At 46.1% G+C, this 20,758-nt stretch overlaps 1 protein-coding gene across 2 annotated transcripts in view; it reads right to left on the reverse strand.

The window, feature by feature from the left end:
• The window catches only part of SLC30A4 (solute carrier family 30 member 4), a 34,983-nt gene that overhangs the window by 13,681 nt on the left and 544 nt on the right, over positions 1 to 20,758 (reverse strand). The window contains exons 2-5 of one of the 2 annotated variants that reach the window (XR_012647198.1): positions 20,127 to 20,695; positions 9,759 to 9,905; positions 4,656 to 4,766; positions 3,362 to 4,049 (exon numbers count right to left, since the gene is read on the reverse strand). Coding sequence is in view for 1 of the 2 variants with exons in the window: in XM_075007056.1 (XP_074863157.1) it covers positions 9,759 to 9,905; positions 20,127 to 20,523 (544 nt within the window). In the remaining variant the exon portion in view is untranslated. Of the gene's footprint in view, positions 1 to 3,361; positions 4,050 to 4,655; positions 4,767 to 9,758; positions 9,906 to 20,126; positions 20,696 to 20,758 lie in introns of those variants that run through there. The other variant, XM_075007056.1, reaches the window with a different exon arrangement.

The raw sequence follows: 20,758 nt of genomic DNA on the forward strand, positions 1-20,758 counted from the left end.
AATTTTTATTTTTTGCTGCTCTCTCTAATATCTGTCATGAAATTTGGAATGAAGTACTTAATAACAAGGTTCTTATTGTATAGGACTTTTAGGAAACTGTTTCATGAAAACCTGGGGTATCTTGTGTGTTTCATTACCAGTTTTTCAACAGACTTATAACGTATTGGGCATTTAGGCCACAATGATCAAACATGGAAACCTCAAATTAAGCAAATAAATCCATGTACACATTTAAATTCTTACAGTACACAGCAGTAAAATGAAGAAAACAATGCACAGAGCTCTCACAATGGTACAATGAGGCTCCTCGAATTAATGTTTGTAAAGTGCTTTGAAATCCTTGAATGAGAAGAGTTAGGTAAGTTGAAAGTAGAATAATTGTTCTTCTTCGAGTGATTGCTCATGTGCATTCCAATTTAGGTGTGCGCCGAGTGCATGCCCAGTTGCCGGAAGCTTTTTGCCCTAGCCGGTAGCCCTAGGGTCAGTGCAGCGCCCCCTGGAGTGGCACCCGTATGGCCGCCCATATATGCACCGCCCAACCCGCTACCCGCTCATTTCCTTCTCACCATGCTGTCGGTTGCTGGAGCTCCCTCACTGTTGAGAGTTTGCTGGTAGCCTTTATTGTTTTAATTAGTTGCAAATACTTCAGGTAGTTATCTTCATAGGTAAATAGTTCCTCTTAGCACCTAGCGAGCCAAGGTGGGTCTTTAACCGCCTCGGCACCAGGGGATGCCTGGCTCCCTGGGGTTTAAAAACCATTCAAAATGTGGCAAATGTATGCCCAAAAGCGACCCACATAGAGTGTGTGTGAGTTGCTTCGGTGAGGCTCACCTCCAGGGAGCGCTGCTCTATTTGCGAGGTCTTCAAGCCCCAGACTTTAAAAGATAGAGCTCAACGGCTGAAAGTTCTTCTAATGGAATCAGGCTTGTGCCTGGACGTTTCCCCGGCGGGAACTCAGAGCATCGCATCATCGGTGCAGAGCGCTCTGGCACCATCGGTGCCATCAGAAAGTTCCCGGCACCGAGAGCAGGACTCGGTGCCTAGCGCCTCCCGGCGCCATAAGAGCCAGTCCCCGGTGCCTCATACAAAGAGAAGACGGGACGAGGGTCGATCCCAGGAGAGGAGAAGGTGAAGTCTGCCAGATCGCACCGTGACCAGGGTCATGAAGTGCGGGCATCAACTCCAGTGCAAGGCAGGAGACCGGAGACCGCGCTCTCCCAGGCTGCCCTCAACGCTGGAGACTTTTAGTGCTGTGCAAGGTCTCCTGCAAATTACAGTGCCGCTACAGATGCCGCACCGGGAGCCTTCATTGCCCCTGCTTCAGGCACCTAGTCAGGCTCTAGGGACCCCGGCACAGTTCCTGATGCCCGTGAGACCCCAACAAAAGGTCGCCTCCCTTGGTGCCGCGCAGACAGTGCAGAGTGCGCAGGAACCGGCAGGTGCTACGGGACCCTCGGCACCATCTCGGTCGTCGGCGTCAGGGTCGGCATCAGAGTCGGATTCATTTTACTCCAGCTTGGCTCGGAGTGGGAGCATGAGGTCATCCCGATGCAGCGGGCATCGACACCACTCCCGATGCCCCTTACAAGGAAAGGGGCACAATAATGGCCCTTCTGGACCCCGTGGGCGATCCATGAGGCACAGGGGCAGGATGCAGGACTGCCGTTCAGGCTGCCTGGCACCCCTCAGGTGCTGAGATCAGCACCAACAGCTGCTCTGGGAGCCCCGCCAGGAGAGCAAGCGGAGTCGTCGGCAACGGCACCAACATTGGCACCGGTGCAGTTGGAGGCAACCCAAGCGTGGGCACCGCCCCTGCAGGGACCAGGAACTGTGGTGCAGTGGGCACCAGCGCCAACAGAACCAGTGCCGTCCCAGGTGCAGAGTGGCCCCATTCTCATGGCATTGTACCAGAGACCACTGGGGGCCCTTCACCCCAGGCACCGAGCACGGCACCACAGACTATGGTGCCGGGGACTCAAATGGAAGTGCCAGAACTCTCCGCGCCAGTGGGCTTGGAGGGCGTGATGCCCTCATCTTCGTCGTCCCCATATGAGGCATTAGCTGGATCCTCTGCATCCCCGGTACTGGACGATGGAGGGGCGTACCAGCAATGGTTGAGAAGGGTGGCCCAGAGTGTGGGGGTGCAGGAAGAAGATGTCAAGGACGAAACAGACCCTGTTACAAACATCCTCTCAACATCTGGACCATCCAGGGTGGCACTGCCCAAGGACAATTGCCAACACAGCTAAGACAGTGTGGCAAACCCCGGCCTCAGCCTTGCCCATGGCTAGGAAAAATGAATGCCGGTATTTTGTCCCAGCCCAGGGAAATGAATATCTGTTCACCCATCCTCCCCCTGACTCCCTTGTCATGGATACTGTGAACAATAGGGAGAGGCAGGGGGTTCAGGCACCCTCCCCTAAAAACAAAGACACCAAAAAACTAGACCTGTACAGTAGAAAAGTTTACTCTACAGGTGGCTTACAGTTGAGAATCGCTAACCAGCAGGCCATGGTTAGCAGGTACGCATGCAATACGGCCAGCTCCATGGACCGTTTTGCTGAACTGCTCCCACCAGACGCCAAGTCGGAATTTATGGCTCTGGTAGCGGAGCAGACACTCATATCTAGAGCGGCACTGCAGGCCGCCCTAGATGTGGCTGATGCGGCCACCAGGGTCATGGCCTCAGGTATAGCCATGAGAAGTGGGGCATGGCTTCAAGTCCCAGGACTCTCACAGGAGGTGCAGCAATCCATTCAGGACCTCCCTTTTGAGGGCCCCTCCCTATTCTCAGAAAAAACTGAAAAGAGACTTCATAGCATGAAGGACTCAGGGACCACTCTACGCGCACTGGGTTTATACACACCAGTGACCCAGAGAAGGCATTTTATCCCAAGGCCCCAATTCAGACAGTTCCCATAACAACAAAGGGATGGGAACAGGAGAAGGGGCCGTCATACTAGGAGGCGTCAGGGTTGACAGACACAGGACTAGGGCCACCTTAAACCCCCACCGTGGTCTAAACACCAATTTTGATGGGGCGATAGGGAGCGACACACCGGCCACCCCCACAGTTCCAGCTCAGTGCTTATTTTCATCCCGCCTATCCCCATTCTACCATGCATGGTGCAACATAACTTCAGACCAGTGGGTCCTCCGCATGGTAGAACAGGGATATGCCATCCAATTTTCTTCTTACCCCCCTTCACAACCCCCTTCCCCATCCCTCTTCAGGGACCCCTCTCATGAGATAGTTCTCAGACAGGAGATAGGAACCTTCCTCCAAAAGGGGGCTATAGAGGAAGTTCCCCAGGAATTCCGGGGACAGGGATTTTATTCCTGCTGTTTCCTAATTCCGAAAGTGAAATGGGGGCTACGGCCAATCTTGGACCTGCAAAACCTGAACAAATTTGTAAAAAAGATAAAGTTTCGTATGATATCCCTGGGCATAATTATCCCATTGCTGCAATGAGGGAACTGGTTTGCCGCTCTCGACTTACAAGACGCGTATTTCCACATAGCACTCTATCCATCTCACAGGAGGTTCCTCTGTTTTGTGCTAGGGAAGGACCATAACCAGTTCACAGTCCTTCTGTTCAGACTCTCCTCAGCCCCGAGAGTCTTTACCAAATGTATATCAGTAGTGGCAGCCTTCTTACACAGGCAGGGAGTGCATCTGTTTCCCTACTTAGACAACTGGCTGATCAGAGGTTGGTCACAGAGATAGGTGTCAAGATATGTACAGCTGATAAGGAAAATGTTGGACGCGTTAGGCCTCCTAGTAAACGAGGTGAAGTCTGTGCTAGCTCCGACTCAAGTCATGGAGTTTATGGGCATACACCCAGATGCAGAGCAAGCCGGGGCCTTTCTGTCATAGAGCAGGGTCCAAGCTATGGCATCTTGCATCCAAGGCCTAATAAGGTTCCCAACCACAATGGCCAGGGGATGCCTCAGACTGTTGGGCCGCATGGTGGCATGCACGTTCATAGTCCAGCATGCCAGGTTACGAATGCGCCCCGTTCAGCTGTGGCTCGCCTCAGTATACAGACCTGTCAGGGACAACATAGACAAGTTAGTCACAGTCCCCCCCAGAAGTGTTGGTGGCACTACACTGGTGGCTAGAAGCCGGGTGGGTCTGCATGGGAGTCCCCTTCAATCTCCCGCAACCCTCCCTCTCCCTGGTCACAGACGCCTCGGACCTGGGCTGCGGGGCACACTTGGGGGACCACCAGACGCAGGCCCTGTGGAGCAAGACCGACGCTCAGCTCCACATAAACAGGTGGGAGCTCAGAGCAGTTCAGCTGGCAAGCCAAGTGTTTCAGAATGAACTGAAAGGGCAGTGTGTCACAGTCAGCACAGACAATACTATGGCAATGTACCATATAAACAAACAAGGGGGTGCATGTTCGTCACACCTGTGTCTAGAGGCCCACACGCTTTGGGACTTCTGCATCCAGCACCAGATTCTCCTGAGGGCGTTCTACCTGCCTGGGGCTCACAACTCCCTTGCGGACCGCCTCAGCAGGTCCTTCATGGACCATGAGTGGTCATTACACACCGAAATACTAAATTCAATTTTCCAGAGGTGGGGACGTTCCCAAGTAGATCTCTTTGCCACTCATCTCAATGCGAAGTGCAGGATGTTCTGCTCTTACCAGAACCAAAGTCCAGGCTCTTGGGCAGACGTCTTCAGCGTTCATTGGTCGGGTCCATTGCTGTACGCCTTCCCACCAATACCGCTCATCCACCAAACGCTGTAGAAAATTCTGTAGGACAGAGCATCAGTTATCCTGGTGGCCCCAGCCTGGGCTTGACAAAACACTGGTACTTGACCCTCTTGGAGATGTCCACTCACACCCCAGAGGTGCTTCCGCTGCGCCTGGATCTGCTGACACAGGAGGCGGCGAGACTGCGGCATCCCGATCTCCAGGTGCTGCATCTCACAGCATGGAGGCTCCATGGCTGAGACCAGTTGAGCTGGCCTGCTCCGAACCTGTCAGGGAAGTATTGCTCAACAGCAGGAAACCATCTACAAGGGTAGCATATGCAGCCAAATGGAAAAGGGTTTACCATTTGGGCCACCCAAAAGGGGATGTCCCCAGGAGAGGCCCCAATACCATGTATCCTAGACTACTTGCTGGCCCTAAGCCAGACGGACCTGTCACTATCCTCCCTAAAAGTGCACTTGGCACCCATTTCGGCGTTTCACCCACAGCACGGGAGGTCCTCGGTCTTCTCAGACCCGGTGGTAAAAAGGTTCATGAAGGGAATGGAAAGAGAGTCAAACCACAGGCTTGGGGCCCTCTGCCAACATGGGACCTTAATTTGGTTTTGTCTAAGCTGATGGCTCCCCCATTTGAACCTCTCACCTCCTGTTCTGTGTCGTTCCTTACCTACAAGGTGGACCCACTTTACACGATGTTGCACACAGACAAGGTCAGGCTGAGGCCCCAGCTGGCGTTTCTGCCTAAGGTGGTCTCCCCTTTCCACATTAACCAAGACATCATTTACCAGTGTTTTACCAAAGCCCCATGCCTCCCCTAGGGAGCAGAGTCTACACACCTTGGATGTCCGGAGGGCACTGACCTTCTACGTGGACAGGACCAAGCCCCTCCGGAAGTCGCAGCAATTGTTTGTTGCAGTGGCAGACAGGATGAAGGGGCACCAGTCTCCTCTCAGCAGATCTCCTCCTGGATAGTGGCTTGTATCAGTGAGTGTTACAAACTGGTGGGGGTTCCCCCTCTGCCCATCAGGGTTCACTCCACTAGGCACAGGCGTCCTCTGCAGCATTCTTGGCCAAGGTCCCTATCCAGGACATCTGCAGGGCGGCCACTTGGTTCTCCATTCACACATTTGCAGCGCATTACGCAGTTACGCAGCACGCAAGGGAAGACGCTGCAGTAGGCAGGGCTGCCCTGCACTCCTTTCGGGGCTTCGACCCCGCCTCCTAGGCATTGGCTTGGATTCACCCACATTGGAATGTACATGAGCAATCACTCGAAGAAGAGAAGACAGTTACCTGTTCTGTAACTGGTGTTCTTTGAGATGTGTTGCTCATGTCCATTCCAAAACCCTCCCGCTTTCCCTTCTGTTGGAGTAACCAGCAAGAAGGAACTGAGCGGGGGATGGGGCAGGAGGTCTATATATGGGTGGCCATATGGGTGCCACTCCAGGCGGTGCCGCATCAACCCTAGGGCTACCAGCTAGGGCAAAAAGCTTCTGGCAACTGGGCATGTGCTCGGCACACACCCAAATTGGAATGGACATGAGCAACACATCTCGAAGAACACCAGTTACAAAACAAGTAACTGTCTTATTCACAGCCAGCTAAATTCTCATGAAAAAGCTACGGAAAAATCCCCGAGACCCTTCCTCTACTTAAACTCTGAAATACTTGTTGCTAGGGTAAAAGAAGCCCACTGAGATAAAGGTCTTCTACTGAGCCCAGAGCAATATTAGTGAAAGTTTCCAGGTTCGCCAAATATTTTCAACAAAATGGTTTTTAAAAATTATTTTACATGAACTTTTATGACCCTTCATTCTTGCCTTAGGTTGGTCTCAAGACACTTCACTTCTATAGACAGATTATACACGTTAGTTTTTGAGTCCTAAATGCATACAAAAATCTCTGGAAAAATGGTAAGGGATTTTTTTTTTCTTTTTTAAAACGAGGCTTAATAACTTGAAGCACTTACTGAGAAACTTCTGTGTGTACTCATTCCCCAAAAAGTGCTCTAAGGCAAACCTGAAAGGTCATGATTCATGTAAAAGTAACTCCAACAAAATTAAAAACTCTTGAAAGAAACGTTTCTGATGGAAATGCTGGCAGACTCTTTCTCCTTAGAGCCCCACTGAGCCTGGCTACTGTATAGTATTACATAGTATTGCTTCGTGACTGACTGATAGCAGTGGGCTGTAGGGTAGGTGATGAAGCTAATGAATCTATCTACTGCTATAAAATCTGAATCTGAATTGTAAACTTCATTATACTGTGTAAGCAGTGAGGTAACAAAGACATTGGAATTCATTGTAGAAACATATTTTAAATCAAAGCAAAGCAAAAATAGCAAAGCCTGATGTTTCATAACACATAAAAAAATTAAAATACCTGTTAAAATGCTTACTATCTATGTCCTGAAATCACACATTTTAATTAATTCAGTTACAACGTAATAAGCATTTTTACTCTTCAAAGTTGTTTGTAATCATGAAATAATGAGTCTTCCCAAGACCTGAGGTTGATAAAAACTCTTATATTCTATAGATGCCTAAAACAGGGAGAGGTTACATAATTTGCTCAAAGAGCACAGAAAAAAATCATATCACAGTCAGATTAGAACTCAAGAATATGTAGCGCACACTAGAGCAAATATTGTCTCCTCTCCCCTTTGTGTTCCTAGAAGGTCCTTAGCACAACAGAACTGTGGCACAGGGAAATAATGGCTGTATAGGAAAGCCATACACACAGCAGAGTTCTTTGTGATGCTTCTTTACCCAGTAGCACGGAGTAGAGAGGAAAGAGTACAGTATTGTGAATAAGGCAGTGGACTGAGAGCCACCTCTGCCACAGACTTCCTGTGAGAGATTGAACAAGTCATTTAATCCCTATGTGCATCACTTGCTCCTCTGTAAACCAGAGCAATACTTCCTTCCTCACTCTCTTTTTTTGTGCGTTTTGTGTACTTAGACTAGATTATGATGATCATTCCTCACAGTGAGTGGTACCTTTATTTTCATAAGGAACCTCTCTGAAGTTGGTAGGACTACTCATGAAATAAGGTACTACTCAGCACAAGTAAGGGCAACAAAATCTGTCCTACTGATTGTAAATACGTTGGGACATTGACTGTTACCACATAATGTACAGTAGGGTCTCAACACTCGTGAACTTACAATTTGCAAATTCAATTATTTGCAAGCAGCCCCGAGCGGCCACTTCCCCGAGTACCCCAGGCAGGGAGCACCAGCAGCTGCCACTTCCCCTGGGACCCTGGGCAGGAAGCGCTGGCAGCTGGGCTCCAGGCAGAGTGTCTTCCATATTCGTGAAATTCAACATTTGCCAGGGTTCTCAACACAGAACTCTCGCAAATGTTGAGACCCTACTGTATATGTACTACACGTAACACGAGGGGGTCCTCCAGGTGCTGCTGTAATGCAGATAACATTGACATAATGGTAGGGGTTGTGGTGGGCCAGAAGAGTGGTCTATCTGGTTTAACAGACTTCCTCGATCTTAATCTTTCATAACTGAGGGGTGCACAGGAATCCTGCTTGCTAGGACAGCCTATGAAGATATGGACAGTAGAGTGCTGCACATCTACTGAGCTGTCTCATTAGCTGCTACCAGAAATATGCTGTTCTACTCTTGTTAGTTCCTTAGGCAACACCCATGTCCTGGGAGAAGGATTTATATTACAACTGGTAAAATTGCATACTCATCAGAACCTACTTGATGTAAAGCCAAATAAACTTTCATTCCTAAGAGCTAAATCAAGCACTAAAAACTTAACTCTGAATTTGCCAGATTCCATTTCCACACAAATTCTGCTCCCACTGAAGTAAACTGGGTTGGCAAATAAATTCCATGGAACCAGGGTGGGCTTAAAAGAAACGTGATGTTAAGTCCTTTTGGACTTTCCTTTAGCCCTTTCAGGTCTCAGACTACCCTGAGTTTCAAACTGAGGTTAATAGCATCCACACAAATCACTTGGTGTGTCTCCACCAAGCTTGCATGATTATTGGAAGGACGGGGAGAGTGTTCATAAACTGGGTTAGCTATTCCAGATTAAAACAGTAGCAAAGACATGATAACATGGCTTTTAACATGGGAGAGCAGCTCTGATGCAACCCGGACTCCCCTACAGGCAGTAACTTGAGCTGCTCATCCAAGTTAATAGCCACATTTCTTCATCTTTGCTGCAATTTTATGAGTCAGCTAACTGGGGTTAGTTACCACAGGAGAAAATCAAATCCTGTGCAGTAAAGACCTAAGTGAAGGCTTTACACATCAATGCTGGTATTTCTGTAGCCATATATGTTCAGCATACCACTTTGCAGACAAGCCGTTAGAGTAGAAGATTCTTTCTCAGGTGATAATGACTCACTATGCTAAATTATTTTTAAGAAAAAAAGCTGCACTTTTCCTACATAATTAACATGAAATAATCACTGTGACATGAGTTTCCTAAATAGGCCTCTAAGGCACAATTATTAAAAGATAGTGCCAACAGAAATAAAACCTTCTTCATATCACCCATCTGAATTCACAGCAAAGTAGTCAAGAAGAAAAAAGTTAAGGCTGACATGCCTCCCCTTTGGGTAGTTTATCAAACTGTTCAGTGATGTTAGGTCTCCTGAAAGATTACAGTCCGACAGCCAAAGAAAGCACAGTTTGTCCATACAAATCACTACAGCAATGGAGCCTCCTGCAGGAAGGCCTACCAATGTAACAACCTCGGGCTGGAAAAGCTAGGTCAAATCACGGGCCCCAGACTGTTGCTTTCGTGCCACTCTGCCTACGAAAAATCCCAGATGCCAAAAAGCCAGCATAGCCAGTTTCCTGACATTTGCTATAGACAGAGCAGGGCCATTCATGTAAATGAGAATCAGCTCCCTAAAATGCAGAACTATTTCTAGATGTAGGTAACTGCATTTCTGATCAGTTTTTCCATGCTCAACACTAGGGCTCTGCAGTCAGACTTCCCTTACTGTTACAATTTACAACACTGTTATAATAGTAAAATCTAGCAGCTACGTACCAAAGCGATGAAATCCAAAGGTGAATTTTTTTGTGGGAGATTTTGTAGAGAGCCACAAAGCAAGCAGAGTCAAAAGAATACCACTGAGGTCAGTTAGCATATGAAGTGCATCCGTCATGATAGCTAGGCTATTAGCAACGTACCCACCTGAAAATGGAATGAAAATGGAAAAGTTAGGGCATGTGATGTGAACAACTCCGTAAAATATCCTTTGGGTGTAATTTACAACAAAGTGTATCCCAAATGGTGCACTGTGGAATTAATAGCACAACTTATGAAGTGTGCTGATAGAGTTGGTGGTTTTTGCCATTGCAATCACTGTGCAGTGTTATTTCTTAAAGCTACCATGGCAATTAATCTCATATAAATACTTAAACGGATTAGGGAAGCAGGAAAGGCTTCTCCTCCAACCTTTACTCACACAAGTGGTCAGAATGAAGTCAATGAGACCACTTGCTTGAACAAGGTTCTTGAGGATCAGACCTAAAACAGCTTAATGTCTTTTTCTTTGTTATTCTGTGTGTTTGTATTTAAGCAACTGATTAATTTATTAAGCCAAGACCGCTAAGTTTTTTGACATTTTGAAACACGAGCAGAGCGCCAGTGACTAACTGGCAAAGAAACTCAACCTACTTTTTTTTTTATTACATTAAATCTTAAGCCTCATTGTTCCCTGTCTCAACAGCCATTGCCAATCCTTCCATTCTGAAATATTTCTTTCCATTGCTTTGTAATTTAACCCCTTTCTCATAATTGTATACTGTACAGAAAAAAACTTCCTTGGATCCAAAGGTCAGAATGATCAATTTGCCGTGAAGCAGGTGTAAGTATCTTTAATGCTGGGAAGGGGTTAACTTAATAAAGATGTTGTCTTCCTTGCCTTAAACCATCCTTTCCCCAAATGGAGAATAAAGCCAAAATCATGTATGTGCATTTAACATAAAGCTAGTTGAGTTATGCACATGCATTCAGAATAGGTGACACATTCAGTGTCCATTCAGCAACGGATTAAGTCTCCCCAGTGCTCTGCGATGGGGAACAATCAACCAAACACTCTTCTTAAACCTGCAGCCTCCATTACGTACATAATGCCCCATGGCAGGTTTGAATCTCCGGTTTTACAAATGAAATATCGCAGATAAGAACTCTTTTGTTTCCATCATTTCTCAGTATCTAGTCTCTATGTAATATTAAAATTTTGCATTAGAGGAAAGCCTGAGGATCCTTACTAGGTGGACCAGTATGGGCCAGGTATAGTAAAGGTAAGTTCACAAAGGGGTTGACTGATGGACCAGTCAACAAAAATCTATACTTATCTACACAAACACAAGTACTGTACATCATAATTATTGTCAGGACTGACCACTATATAGACACATTTGAGATCAGACTTCCAGTTTGGCTTCCCTCCACACTGGGTTTTAGTTGTTCATTACTTTATCAGATAAATTCCTCAAAGTTGAAATCTTCAAAGAGCCAGTATAGCACAAAGGTAATTTGTGTAAGATTTTATTTATGTGTTTCTCTTGTTTTGGTTTCTTAATTTTAGCAAAATAAGTTCAGCAGCTTTTTGAGAAAAATAAATTACATTTATTCCCACATGTTCTGAATGAAATGTTTGTACTTGCGTAATTTTAAACTGGTTTCATTTAGAAATGACAAGCTCAGCATGTTTTATACTGCTCAGTTGGGAAATTTGACAAAATTTGGCTCAGTTTTAAATTTGCAAACATACATGCATAAAACTGTATAATTTAAATGTTACCGTTTTCTTTCCTTTTGGGGGGGGGATAATTTTTTTAAAAAACTACTTCATCAAGATATGTTTTTTTTCGGGACAACTCAAGTAGCAAACTGCATTTTAAGAGGGCTCAGTTAGGGCCTCCTACTTTTAGGATGCTTCAAATAATGGTATCTCACTTAGGTTTGGGGTTAATGAATTACAGGTGTGTAAGCATTTTCTGAAAACAAAGCTTTAAAAAAGGAAATAATCAGGGACTCTAAATACTAGTATCAATGTAATATAAAGGCTGGACCAGCAAACAATTATAATTCAGGAAATTATGAGAGTAAAGGTTCTTAATTTCCAAATGTGCTTCCTTAAGCAGAGGCATAAAAGCAGCTTGTGTCAACATGATCCACAGCTTCAAAAGAGGTATCAACAATCCTTATCAATAAAGGGTCCAATGTCTCATTACTCTCTTCACTGAGACAAGAAGAACAAAGATCTAGCTCACATACATTGATCAGATAGCAAGTGTGAACAATTGGAACACTTCTTTCTTTCCTGGAGGCAAGAAGCAGGAATAGATGCATATACAAAACAAAGCCCCTAAAATCAGGATGGTTCTAATAATATTGAGACATCTGGGCTCTCTAAATCTCATGGGTGTCTGGTCATAAATACATAAAGGCATCCAAAACCTCAGAAACAAAAACAAAATGAGAGTCAATCACTAAAGACAATGTATTTTCCACCCCACCCGCCCCCAGCTCCTGATGCATTACTGTTCACAAAGAAGTCGCCAACTCATCCAGAATGCTCAACTTGCAGAATAATAGATGGCTCATCGGACTGAGAAACCATAAATACTGTGAACCTGAAACAGGCTCCTTTTGACTTCGCCATGCCAACCCCAATGAGCGGCAGAAGTTCTGTTAGTGGGAAAAGCCTTCCCACCCACATAGCACTGTCCACTCTTAACACTGATCTTAGTAACTTACATCACTCATGGGAGTAATTTAGTCCCCTCCAAGGGACATGTTATGCCAACATAAATTGTAGAGCTGACATAGCCATAGCCTGAGATAGTTTAGCGGTCCTGTTAGAAAGGACAATCAGACCTTCGGAGATCGGATGGAACAGAGACTGCTTGAAGATGAGCTCTGAATGTAAGAGTGGGGTCCTAATGGGGGTTCACAGGATGACCCTGATTTTAAATTATGTTTTTTCCTGATTTGACATCCAAAAAGGACTGATGTTCTTTGGCCAAATGGCTAAGTACTGATACATCAACCCTTGAAAAAAAGACAGTGAAACCTAACTATGGGCAGTTGGGTGGCTTGTGCCTTGATTGCAATCCAAGTGTGTCAAAGGTCACAGAAAACTGAGTATTATAATATCCTGTAGGATCAAAGGCAAAGCTTCCCAGACGACAAAGCGCTAATTTTCCTCAATGTTTTGAAACTTGAAGTCCAGAGGGTGGGCCACCATAACTAATCAGTAGAGGAGGTTTAGTTAGAGTAGTTGGGCCCATTGTTGAGGGTGCTACCCTGGAACTTGAGAGACCTAGGTTCAATTCACTTTTCTACCCCAGAGTTCCTGTGTCTTTAGGAAAGTCATTTAGTAAAATGGGGATAATATTTTCCACAAGGGTGGTAAGGATAATAATAAAACAATGGGAGGTTTTCAGCTACTATGATAATGGGAGCCATATATATGTCTTAGTTGGGCATCTACCACCTCAACAGAGCTTAGAAATAAGTGCTGACATCAGTCAGTCAAAAAAACACTGGTGATCCAATCACAATTAAAGTTTTATTTTAAACACACCCTATTTTCAGTTCTGCCCCTAAATCAGCTGTGTGTTGAATACGTGAACACAAGCTAAGTCAGAGACCACACCGAGGTCATGAAGTCTCCGACGCACCCACAAGCAGCATGGTGAATTATATAAGAGTCATCCCCATGGAGAAATCTCAGACTCAGAACCTCACAGATTAAATCAATAGGAGCTGAATATTTAAATGCCTTTGAGGATTGGGACGTCAGTGATTCCAATAGCAGGCTCAACAAGCTCAGACAGGAATTCCATTAAGTAGTGGTACTGGTACATGACTAAAATTCCCAAATTAATTTTATCCGGGGAATCTCGTAATACATGGATCCATCCTTAAGGTATTTTCGACACCTGACATCAAATCCTGCGCAATTCACTTTTTGATTGTGCTGAACCACAAAAACCATCAGAAAGAGGAGAATCAAGACAGGACAAGTTTTCATTCAGCCATGTCTCTGTAATTTGTTCAAAGTTAAGAGCCTGATTCAGAATTAGATCATGGATTGTGGCAGTCTTATCAATAACTAACCATGCACTGAAGTAGAAGCTAAAGGGCAAGGTCACTGCATGCCCTTATCACAGGCTCCTGGGAAAAGGCCTCTGATGACACTACGTGGAGTAGAGAACAAATGTCAATTACCTTGTGCCTGTGTATCTGACAAATGGATTTTCTCCTAGTTTTTCCATGTGAGGCTTGATAAAGTGTACTTTTTTTTTTTTTTTTAAGATTTGAACAATGACATCAAATACACAGAGATGGGATGCAGAATAAGGCAGTATTTAAAAGGTGCAGGATCAACCTCTCTAATCCAGATCTCTCTCATCTGGCACCATCAGTAATCTAGCATGATTTTACTTAGCCGGATGATCACTTATCATGGGCGTGGCCATATTTCCCTTAAAGGTTGTTTACAGGCACCAGTCCTGGCTCTCAGTGTTCTGTTCTGTTATTTAGCTAGAGTTTAACCCTAAGTGTCTTCTAAGAGCCCAGTAAGCAGTGGAAATGTTGGTAATGCTGGTAGACAATATTGACCTCCCATTGTCCAGCGAATTCTCTTATCAGGCACCGATCAGGTTCAGAGGGTGCTGGACGAGAGAGGTTCAACCTGTCTAATGTCAAAAGTATAATGTTGAATTAATTGCAATTTCCACTGTTTAAAATAAAGTTGCCTCACCATTGCTATTTTCTATGCTTACTTTTAAAAAGCTAAATCAAGAGAAGTTTAAACTTTCTGTTTTCAGCATGTTGTTTTTAGCTCAGTGGTCCTCAAACTTTTGAGGCTTTCCCCCCTCCTACCCTTGTCTGTTCCCCCCCTACCCCCACCCAACGCCTGGAGGCACTGCCCAGAGCAGGGTCACAGCTTGGAAGAAAGAAATTCAGACAGGGTAAAGGAGCCAAAGTTAGAGCCACATCTGGGGGTGGGTCTCAAGCTGGGAACGGGGCCACAGCCAGAGGCCAAGATCAGAAGCAGAGCCACAGCTCTAAGGTGGAGACTGCTGCAGCTCCCTTCACTCGAGCCTCGCACTAAGACTGACGGGAGTGGGGTCAGGGCCAGAGAGAAACTGCATCTGGTAGTGAGCCAGGAGTGGGGCCAGGAGCTGGGGGACACGGCTGGGGGGTGGGGATGGAGCAGAGCTGTGAGTGGGGAAGGCTGGATGGCACCCTCGCTCCGCTCACTGCAGGGGATGGTCCAGACCCACCATGTCCCTCCCTGCCCCTTTAGTGAGGCATGCCCTACATTTGCAGACCTCAGTTTTAGCTAAAAGCTCTGGATACAGATGATGTACTCCCAAAAGCCATAGCAGTGCTGGCCATGGAGAAAAATGGCACCGCAATTTCCTATCTTTATTTAAAAATAATAAAGATGCCAGATTGTCAGGAACAAAGCCCTGCATTTATCCATAGTTCATGCACTGTCACTGCCCGTCTTGTTCTAGGTTCTGACTCACCAGCAAAATGCAAGTCTGCCCTGGGAGACGACCTCCAGGAATCGGAAAGAGGTGAGCTTAGTGATCTGAATAACTCCCCCGAGACCGCTAACTCATTTCACAGAGACCGATGAAAAGCCACCCAATTTTGTCAATACTGAAATGAATTTGAAGGGGTGAACAAGAGGCAACAAGTCCTCTATACTATTTATTACCTGTCCCCGACCCATCAGTTCCTGTATTCTCAAAAGATTCTAACTTTCCCTTTTACTAGTGAATTTAAATTATAAATAATTCATGCTCACGACTTTACAGCTGCATATTAAAATTACAGCACTTACAAAGGTAGTATTTACAAGAAGTTGTGTGGTCACACATAAAAACCAGATTTGGTACATCTGAAAGTCTAATGCAGGGGTGAGCAAAGTGAGGAGCTGGCCCCTGGGTGGGAACATGAAATTTATTAAGGGGGGTGTAGCACGATCAGCTGCTGGGTCTCATGCTCATCCATCTCATTAAAAATGTTGACATATGTTTCTGCTTTTATGTATGCATATTCACATGTATATACAGGTTGAACCTCCCAGAACTGTAATTCTGTCATCCGGCAACATCTGTTGTCCACAAGGACCACATATGTTACTGGGTGAGAGACCCAGGTTGGGAGATTAGTAAGGGAAGTCACCTTGGCTGGGGCTGCACAGACACCTGTGGAGTCGGACTGCACTGACAGCCCAGCCAAGGCCACACTAAGCATCTGTGACATGGGGACTATGGTGGCTGTCTGGCCAGTTCAAAGCTGGCCTCTAGGCTGGGGCCGACACCGACTCCTGCAGGGCTGGGGCAGCATCCAGCACCCCAACCAGAGCTGGAGCTGGCCTCTGCAGGGCCCAGGCTGCACCTGCAGCTCTGGGGCCTTGCCAGGAGCCCAGTTGGGGTGAAGCTGACGCCCACGTGGCCAGGAGGCCACGGCCATGTCTAGCATGGGGCTGGGATCAGCCTCGCAGCTGGCCAGAGGTAGCTGGGTTGGTGTTGTCCCAGCTGGGGCCAAATTCCATCAGGAGCTAAGGGGCCCCAGGCCTGAAGATGGGGTCGGGGTGGGGGGCAAAGAGGAGTGGGCAGCAGAATACCCTTCGTCTGGCAAATTCCCTCATCCAGGACCAGTCAGGTCCTGAGGGTGCCGGATGAAGAAAGTGCAACCTCTACCAATTCATAAAGTTTTTACATGCTACATACTTATTTTCTTACCCATGCTGAAAGGGTTTGTGTTATTTTTAATTCATATGAACACAACCAAAATTTCTGTCAGTTTGGATTATATTAGATGGGTTGGAGGAGCCCAGCTAACTGCAGGGATGAAAAGTGGGGACCAATGTAAAACGTTTGTTCAGCTCTGGTCTAATGAGTGATTGATACACTGGTGCATTGACATTGCAATAAGAGTGGCCAAACTTACCCATCATCCAATTCACAAAAGACAATCTTACAAGTCTGGGAGCTGGGGTGTGATCCATAGCCACTGAAACCCTGAGCCCAGGCAGGAATGCCTCGCAGAGCTTAGATCCAGAGAATTCACTCCTATCCCACTGGGCAACAGCCAGAGGCGACATATGCATCCGGTCAGGTGCCTCCCAGATTTTTTCCAGGGTTTGCTGGCCTCACTTAGTCACATGATACCACTGGGCCCACTTCCTGCATGGCAGCTGGTGGTGCCAGCAAGCTGGAAGCTGCAGCAGTAGAGAAAGGCTGTGGAAAATAGCTGGGAGTTGCAGGAAGAACTGCTGCTTTTCCTATTGCCTCTCCCCATGGAGCTAAAAGGGTGGAGAGGCGCATGACTCAAGCTGTGTGTGGACAGGAACCTTTAAACTGTGCCCTCCCACTCACAGCAGGCACCAGTCATCTCTGGCAGAAGCCCATAATCTCACTGTCCTGCCACAGGACAGAAGCCCTGAGCTCCTGCCCTCACTCTAGTAGGCAGATAATGGGGGTGGGCTCTGCAAGCCACACTTTTAACTGTAAAAGAGCTTTATGCAGTTCATGAGCCATAGTCGTTCCATAGGACATTCTCTACTTCTTTTTGAAAACAAAGTGGGAAAAGAACAGGTCGGGGAAAGCAGATGGCAGGAAGAGTTTGTGTTCTTCAAGACTTAAAGTGGCACCAAGTACATGAACAACTCCAAAAGGCATGGTAGTACATTGCGATATTTAAATAAAAAGCAAATATGATTAGCAGGTAAATACTACACCTTTCAACAATGCATAAATATTGCTGATGATGTAGTTTTTAATAGTGTTGTATCCAGTCATGTACCTTTCAACCCTAGAGTTTCTTCAGTGCTTATATCGCAATTAGCTCGCCATGAATAAATGGGGGAAAAACTTCAGGAATGCAGAGTTAAAGATGTCTAATGAAAGCTCATGCTCTTCCAGTTCAGCAAAACTCAGACTCCTGAAAACCATACTTAAAGAATTAGGTTAAGTGCTTACGTGACCTCAATTCTGCTTGGAGCTGGCAGTATCCACTGGAGATTATCTGTGTGCCTTCCAAATTCTTTCAGAGCTGCAAGTGTAGCTGTAGTGAAAGGTGGAGGCTGCAGGTGGAGCAGGTTTGTAGAGGTGTGTTTGTGACAGAACAAGATCTGAGGATTACTTTGAGGAGTGTCATGGAGTTCTGACTGAGATATTCAAAGATGTGGATCTGACTGATACCCACGTGTGTTATCAATGGAAGGAGGTGTATAGGCTGTGTCAGTAGCATGGCATTTGTGCGTTCTCACCATGTGTAGAAGTGGGACACAGCAGCCTGGGGATTTAAAGATGGGGAGGGAAAATAGAGATTCAGGAGTCTCCTGTGTGCAAGTGTGAAGGAGACATACAAAAGTATGAAGTGCCTCTCAAATTTCACAAGCATGGTGTTCTGTCAGGGGAACAGGCTCAGTGTTTGGGCATATGGCAAGTGCAGGGAGCACTCATCTCTTTCTTGTACTCTGTCTTTTCACTGTAAGTGAGCCTGAGTAACTGCATCTGATGAAGTGAGTCTGTGCTCACGAAAGCTCATGCTCAAAACTTTTCTGTTAGTCTGTAAGGTGCCACAGGACCCTTCGTTGCTGTTACAGATCCAGACTAAGACGGCTACCCCTCCAATACTTGAGTAACTGTACAGGCATTCAGGCCCACCAACAGAGGGGAGGGGCAAGGTAGGAGAAAGAAGGCAGCTGCCCTGAGGCCTGGGAATCTAAAAGAGCCCAGGGCACTGAGCTGCTGCCACTGCAGCAGAAGCAATTACAGCAGCCTGAGTTGCCACCAGAGCTCTGAGTGGCATGCACTGGGGGGTGCTGAAGGGTGGCTTGGGGGGAAGCTGGCCTCCAGCCCAGCTTCTTCCTCCAGAAGACCTTCCTCCCGCACCACCCGGGTCAGGGACCTGGAACTGGCCTCCCCCAACTTGCCCAGGGCCTGCAGAAGTCTGTTGGCTGCCCAGTAAACATTAGAACACTTAAAATAGTCACACTTTAAAGAGAAAGCTGATATCAACTTTAACAATTCTGGGGCTGCTGCCACACTGTAATATAAAGCCATGTGTTTACAGATTTTCAGACTTCTGTATCATGCTTTTTGGGTTAAAATTTTACAACTCTCTTGAATGAGAAGTGCAGGAGATAACATGCTCTGATATCAGAAGAGCTCCTCAGAGACAAATAAAAACTGAAGGTGGAAAATTAGTTTGTTACTATTTGAATTGAACTGTGATAGGAACAAATTTGTAGCAAAAAAAAAAAAAAAGAAAAGAAAAGAAAAAAAAAACAAAATTGACATTTTTTTCCAACTTTTAACATTTTGGAATTTTCAGTAAATCATATAATTAAAATAGTTCAAAATCATTTGTTGCTTTAAAACAATATACAATAGACACTTCCATGTTACTCATGATGACAGTTTAGGATACAGAAATAACTAGTCTAGTGTAGACATTTCATTAGACCGTTAGGGAGAAGCAAAACAGGAAACTGTAAGCGATGGTGATCTTTATCGGACTCTAAAGCTACACTTAGGGGCAGATCAATCCACTGGCAATCATGCTTCCAGGGTTCGATTTAGTGCAGCTAGCGAAGAAAGTGCTAAATTGAACTGTCATGGCACCATCAGCAACCCCAGGATTCCTGGCAATAGCAAGGAGTAAGAGAAGTCAACGGCAGAGTCTCTCCCTTTGGCCTGCCGCTGTATGGACAGAGGCAAAAAAAAAAAAATCGATTTTGGATAAGGTGGCTTCAGCTATGCAATTCTCATACTTGGATTTGTGCATCTAAAATCCATTTTACGTCAATGTAGACTTGGCCAAACTCTCAGTTTCTGTATGATGTATCTGGGGAGTAACTACATAAATAAGAAGGTTTGAAGGCCCTAAAATTTTACACTGACACTGGTATTTTGCTATTAAAGGGAAACATTAACCTGAAAAAATTGCATCTATGCAAGAAAATGTTGCACCTGCTATAATTACACTTAAAAGATGTCAATCATTGAAACAAGTTGAGGGGGGAAAATACGTGTTTCTCCCCACTTAGCAACATATGGACAATTTAAGTGTTAATTCCAAATCGTCGATTTCCTCCTCATTGAAAAAATCCTTATAAGCATCAGCCAGGGAAGAGTTAATGTGGACAGTGTTCCTTTAAACTATTTCCTTATGCTAACTGCATACTGATTTCCCTTACCCTGAGCACTCTGTGGACTTGCTGCTGAAGGGGCTCAATAACCAATACGCTGTCTCCGCGAGCAAATAATTAAAGGAAAACTCTATAATAAAACAGTATCCTAAAAAGCATGGAGGCATTTTTTCCCCATGAACCCTTGAGAGCATAAGAAAACAAGTCCAACTCACCTATGAGCTCTCCAATCATAAAGAAGAGATAGAGGAGGGCAGCCAGGGTCAACCTTTTTTTTACCTTCCTCTGCTTTGAAAGCTCCTTCTGTTTACTGCAATTGCTGCAAGGGTCCGTCCTGGGGGAGCTAGTCTGTGTGCTTCGCAAAGCAATATCCCGGTCCAGCAAGGAGTCGTCGTCTGCCTGCAGACCTAGGGGAGCCCCATTGGCAGGTGTGTCCGGAGCTGCCTCCGAAGTGTCATCCGAAACCACAACCCGCAGCTTGTTAAAGCGGGGGAAGTCCTCGTCCCCCACTTCATCCGAAAAATCAAAGGCACTGGAGTCGTTCAGGAACAAGGGATCGTCGCTCTTCCTCAGGGCGGATCGGATGCTCTTCCAGACCCTGGATTGGGCCATAGCAGCTGCAAACAGGAGCGGAATGCTGCTGCTTAGCTGCAGCAAATTCTTCTCCCGCAGCTCAGCCTGGCAGGCCGAAATGCTTCGTTCCGCCCTTCATTCCGGACCTGGTCTCCAAGCCCGAGGAGATCACAGACTTGCTCGACAGCTGCACATCCAGTTTCCCGTGCACCTGTGTGTGGGTGTGTGGGAGGGAGAAATTACAGGTAACCCCGTTCCCAGGCAAGCCCAGGCC

The sequence above is a fragment of the Carettochelys insculpta genome, chromosome 12, assembly GCF_033958435.1.
Source record: "Carettochelys insculpta isolate YL-2023 chromosome 12, ASM3395843v1, whole genome shotgun sequence".
In the NCBI taxonomy this organism is placed as follows: Eukaryota; Metazoa; Chordata; order Testudines; family Carettochelyidae; genus Carettochelys; species Carettochelys insculpta.